This window comes from Humulus lupulus, chromosome 9, assembly GCF_963169125.1.
Source record: "Humulus lupulus chromosome 9, drHumLupu1.1, whole genome shotgun sequence".
Taxonomy (NCBI): domain Eukaryota; kingdom Viridiplantae; phylum Streptophyta; class Magnoliopsida; order Rosales; family Cannabaceae; genus Humulus; species Humulus lupulus.
The window spans coordinates 135,226,692-135,231,761 of record NC_084801.1 but is presented as its reverse complement, the minus strand read 5'-3'; the positions used below and the strand labels follow the sequence as shown (position 1 = coordinate 135,231,761).

The 5,070-nt window shown below is 40.7% G+C and overlaps 1 protein-coding gene across 1 annotated transcript; it reads left to right on the top strand.

Moving 5' to 3' along the window:
- Positions 1 to 309: 309 nt before the first annotated feature.
- LOC133802590 (TPR repeat-containing thioredoxin TTL1) lies at positions 310 to 4,790 on the top strand. The gene is made up of 7 exons (XM_062240930.1): positions 310 to 1,622; positions 2,392 to 2,587; positions 2,687 to 2,871; positions 2,957 to 3,290; positions 3,382 to 3,586; positions 3,678 to 3,784; positions 3,908 to 4,790. The coding sequence occupies exons 1-7, from the start codon at positions 682 to 684 to the stop codon at positions 4,058 to 4,060; spliced, it is 2,121 nt and encodes a 706-aa protein (XP_062096914.1). The 5' UTR covers positions 310 to 681; the 3' UTR covers positions 4,061 to 4,790.
- Positions 4,791 to 5,070: the final 280 nt, after the last annotated feature.

The window sequence follows — 5,070 nt, the reverse complement described above, 5'->3', positions numbered from 1 at the left end:
TTAACCTAAACAACTGTTGAAAACAATAATTAATTTAATAAAATATTGTTTAAAAAATAAAAAGGACAAGCGTAGTTGTAGTTGGTTGCAAGAGCAATAGCAAGAGCGTGTTTTTCACTTTCTTTCACCCAGCGTGGGAGAAATACAAAAAAAGTAAAGAGAGAGAGAGATAGTTTTAGAGAGAGATAGTGAAGCGAAATCTGTCTCGTGAAGCTGCAGGTGAAGAAAAAAAAAAGAGATAAAGAAAATAAAAAAAAATTAATTAATTTTATATAAGATAGCTTTTTTTTTTTTCCTTCTTATTTTTGTCTCTCTCTTCTTTGTACTATTACTTCTTCTTCTGTAAACCTCCTTTCTTTTTCTTTCTCTCTCTAGAAAGAGAAGGGAAAACACAGATACTCTTTCTCTCTCTCTAAGTCTGTCTGAGACTCACATTCCTTCTTTGCTTCCTCCTTTAACATCACGAGATCCTCATCTCTTTCCTTTCCTTTTTTTTTAATGTCTTCGTCTTCTTCGGAGAGTCTTCTTTCTCTGGTTTTGAGTTTCTCTCACTGTAATAGTAGCAGCAGTAGTAGTAGTTGTGGTACCGCTGGTTCTCGCTCTTCTTGACATTGTTGCATAACCTAATTTTGAGAGAGAGAGAAAATCGGAGGTTTTTATTTTTAGTATTTGTTATTGGAAATGTCGCATTCTGGGAAGTCCATTTCGGAGTTAGGGCTTGATTCACTCAACGATCGGTTTACTGAGTCGCTCAGTTGCGAAGCTAACAAGCCTGATTTCAGAGAACTCGATCTGGGTTCGCCTGTTTCGCCGTTGAGAACTCGTCAGAGTGGGGTTGCTACTGCCACTAGTAGTAGCTCCAGCTCGTCTGGATCGGTTTCTGGACGAAATGGGCAGAACCCAGTTGGGAGGAGATCCGATTCGGGACCGAATAGCCATTCTGGTGAGCTTTCGGGTTCGAGCGAGAGTAGCCCCACCGCTGCCGAGAGCCTTCGATCTGGTGGAACAGCCGGCGGCCGGAATTTCAAGACCAATGGTCAGGCGAGATCCGATTCAGGAAGTTCTCCGCTAATTTACTCCGGTCATGGTTCGGTGAACTCTCCGCCTTTGAATGTTCTTCCCACTGGGAATATATGCCCGTCTGGGAAGATACTCAAGACCGGGATGACGCCGAATCGTAGCCAGAGAAGCGACGTTTTGGGATCTGGGATGGGTAATTACGGCCACGGAAGTATAATGCGAGGAGGCGTGGCAGCGGCGAAATGTGGTGGCGGGGGAGAGCCTGGAAGCCCGGTGAATCAGGGGCTCAGTTGTGGTAGCAGCGGCGGTGGTAGTGGTGGTGGTGGAGACTTTATGAAGAGATCAATGCCGAGTGTGGATCCGGAAGAGGTGAAGAGGGCAGGGAACGAACAGTACAAAAGGGGTCATTTTGCTGAGGCTTTGACTTTGTATGATCGGGCAATTGCGTTGTCTCCGGCCAATGCTGCCTACCGGAGCAACCGGGCAGCGGCATTGACGGGTCTAGGCAGGGTTTGGGAGGCAGTGAAGGAGTGTGAGGAGGCTGTGAGGTTGGATCCTAACTATGGAAGGGCTCATCAACGTTTAGCGTCTCTATTTCTTAGGTGAGAACTGAAGAGGAGGGATTGATACATGTTCAGTCAATGTGATTTTAACAGTCTTAAGGGGAAAGACTTATGTTTCTATTGATGGGTATATGTGACTTTTGGTGATGATTTGGTCTTCAATGGCGTCACAATACTTTTACTTGTTGACATCGGATCTGGTTTATTGTCTTGCGGTTGCAATTATGTTGACATTGCCTTGGATTCTTTCTTTTCTTGCTTCTCTAATAAAGATCGATTTTTTTTGCTTTTTGAGTTTTACACTAGTTTCTTTCATACGTATGGCGCCCATATTCTTGTTCATTTTCCAGTATTTTACCTTAACGGGTTTAGTTTATGAGACCACCTAAATGCATACACATCCGTGGATGAATATTAGACTGAGAAACTTCAGTTTTGGATGTTGAATTTAAACTACTACACAGCTTTATATCTGAAGTTTTTAGAATCTGATTATTATGTGTATCCTGTTAGTTCTATTGTATTAGGTACTTGTAATTATGGATGTGCAGTTTTTGGTTGACTTTAGATATTGGGTATTGTCGAATTATTCATTTCCAACTCAAAATGTATGTTATCATACACCAAGTTTTAATCTTTGCCAATTTCAGCAGTTTTTTTATTGTTCTTTTTTAATTCCTTTTTTGCTTGGTCTATATCTTGTTTTTATTAATTCTCTTAATATGAGTTTGGCCATGTTGGATTTCCATTTGTTATCGGGATGTTGCTTCTTGTATTTACTTAGAATCTTTATACAATGAAATCACAGATTAGGACAAGTTGAGAATGCGAGGAGGCATCTTACTTTTCCGGGGCTCAACCCAGGTCTGGCCGAGTTTCAGAGATTGCAGGCGGTGGAGAAACATCTCAACAAATGTACTGATGCCAGGCGAATCGGCGATTGGAAAAGTGTGTTGAGAGAAGGTGATGCAGCCATTGCTTCTGGAGCCGACCATTGCCCACAGGTAATAAGGGCTAATTCTTAAAATTGTACTTGAGTTGAATGGTTTGTTGCAGTGTGAACTTATAACAAATGGCTGAACCTGTTCAAATTGAATTTACAGCTCTCTATTTGTAGAGCGGAGGCACTTTTGAAGCTCCACCAGATTGATGAGGCTGAATTGAGCTTACAAAGTGTGCCCAAACTGGAACCATCCACCAAAGTTTGCTCGCAGACAAGGTTTTTTGGGATGCTTTCAGAAGCTTATCTCTACTTTGTTCGAGCCCAATATGAGATGGCACTGGGAAGGTGAGTTCAGAAATACTAAGCTTCACTGTAAACCAGATGGTAAATGGTTTTGTGAGAGTGAGAATGGATGATGGATGTGCTGCAGGTTTGAGAATGCAGTTACAGCTGCTGAGAATGCTGGGCAGGTTGACGCTCGAAATGTCGAAGTTGCTGTGCTCATCAACAACGTGCGTTTGGTAGCAAGAGCCAGGGCTCGTGGAAATGATCTATTCAAGTCTGAAAGATTCACTGAGGCATGCTCGGCGTATGGTGAAGGTCTCAAGCTTGATCCTTCAAATCCTGTTCTCTATTGCAATCGAGCAGCTTGTTGGTTTAAGCTTGGGATGTGGGAAAGATCCATTGAAGACTGCAACCAAGCCCTGAGTATTCAACCAAGTTACACGAAAGCTCTTCTTCGAAGGGCTGCCTCAAACAACAAGGTGAGATTTCAAACATAGCTCATGCACGCTTCCTAAACACATGACTCAAGTATTTTGTTTAGTCTTTACCTATGTGATTTTATAATTGCAGCTAGAAAGATGGGAAGATGCTGTACAAGATTATGAGGTTCTACGAAAGGAACTTCCATACAACAATGAAGTTGCTGAATCTCTATTTCATGCTCAAGTTGCACTGAAGAAATCCCGTGGAGAAGAAGTTTATAATATAAAGTTTGGTGGTGAAGTGGAAGAAGTTTCAGGTCTTGAGCACTTCAGGGCTGCAGTGTCCTTACAAGGCATGACTTTCAATATCTATGTCAAGAAGTAAATAATATTGCCAGATTACTTTTGCAGTAAGCGTTTATTAATCTTTGTTCAAACTTACAGGCATCTCGGTGGTCCATTTCAAAGCAAACTCAAACTCACAATGCAAGCAAATATCTCCATTTGTGGACACCCTATGTGGCCGTTACCCATCTATAAATTTTCTTAAGGTTGATAACTCAATTTGTGCATGTTTACAAGATTCTGCTTTTGTTTCATTTGATACCACGTCTTTTCTTCCTTTAGTAAACAAAACATATTCTTATATTAATTTTGTGTTTGGTTGATCAAAGGTTGACATTGAAGACAGCCCTGCAGTGGCGAACATGGAGAATGTGAGGATTGTGCCAACCTTCAAGATTTACAAAAACGGTAATCGAGTGAAGGAAATCATATGCCCAAGTCGCGAAATGTTGGAACACTCAGTCAAGCATTATAGCTTTTAGAACTCATGACAACACTGTAACTCTCTGCTTCTGTGTCATATTTTTGAGTCTTCTTCATGCTTTTTGCCCAAACCAAACCCCCAGCTTGATCATCATCGTATTGGCACACTTCCAGAGCCCGTCCAGTCTTTGCTTCCTTATAATATAGGGATATTATCAGACACCCGTGACATAATCAGACCACATAAATAATCTTATTAGCAGCCATTGCCAGCGGATCCCAGAGAGATAATAGCTTAGTTCCTTTTGCAGTTTTTATTTATTCATTCATTCCTCATTGGTCTCTGGTTCCATTTTCTTTTATCATTTCTTCCCTCGTCTCTTGTCTTTTTCCTTCCTTTTTTTGGAACATGTATTCCATATTCATGTAGGCCTGCCCTGGTGGGTTGTATCCCCAACTTAAGGACCCCCCAATCCAAAAAAAAAAAAAAAAAGAAGGAAAGAGATAATAGTATGTACAATTGATTAATTTGGCTATTCAGCCAAAACTGGGGGAAGAGGGAAGAGAGGTAGAGTAATGGCTGTTTGGTAGAAAAGCATCTGTACATGTATATATGTGATATATACAAGAAGAAGAAAAAATGAAAAAAAAATTGGAAGTTACAAGGTAGATTGGATGGTCTGGTGGGTACTTACTGGGTTAGTGAAAGAAGGATGAATATGTTATTGTTGTTTATTTCCTTAAACCATTTATTTTTCATCAATAAAAATTCCTCTAATTTTCTCTCTCCATGTCTCTCTCCTCCATGTACTTAGTTTCGAATTGGGGCTAGCTCCGGTGGTCGAGGGAGTGTGTATAATAAGTAAAATGATATAAAGTTCAAACTTCAAACCTCAGTCTGGAACCAACTAATTATTTTTTGTTGTCTCTTCATGTACTTTGATTCACACTAGGTTTCTCTTGTGATGTTCTCTTGGATGTTTAGGGCCTAGGATGCTTGGTCATTTTTTTTTTTGGTTTCATGTGGTCAAGTGTATGGTTTACTTTTGGGTGGACTGTGGTGGTTGAG

Coding starts and splice junctions, on each gene's coding strand:
- LOC133802590 (XM_062240930.1), top strand. CDS start 682: ATGTCGCATTCTGGGAAGTCCATTTCGGAGTTAGGGCTTGATTCACTC. Junction 3,291..3,381: donor GGGCTGCCTCAAACAACAAG/GTGAGATTTCAA, acceptor TTATAATTGCAG/CTAGAAAGATGGGAAGATGC. Junction 3,587..3,677: donor GGCTGCAGTGTCCTTACAAG/GCATGACTTTCA, acceptor TCAAACTTACAG/GCATCTCGGTGGTCCATTTC.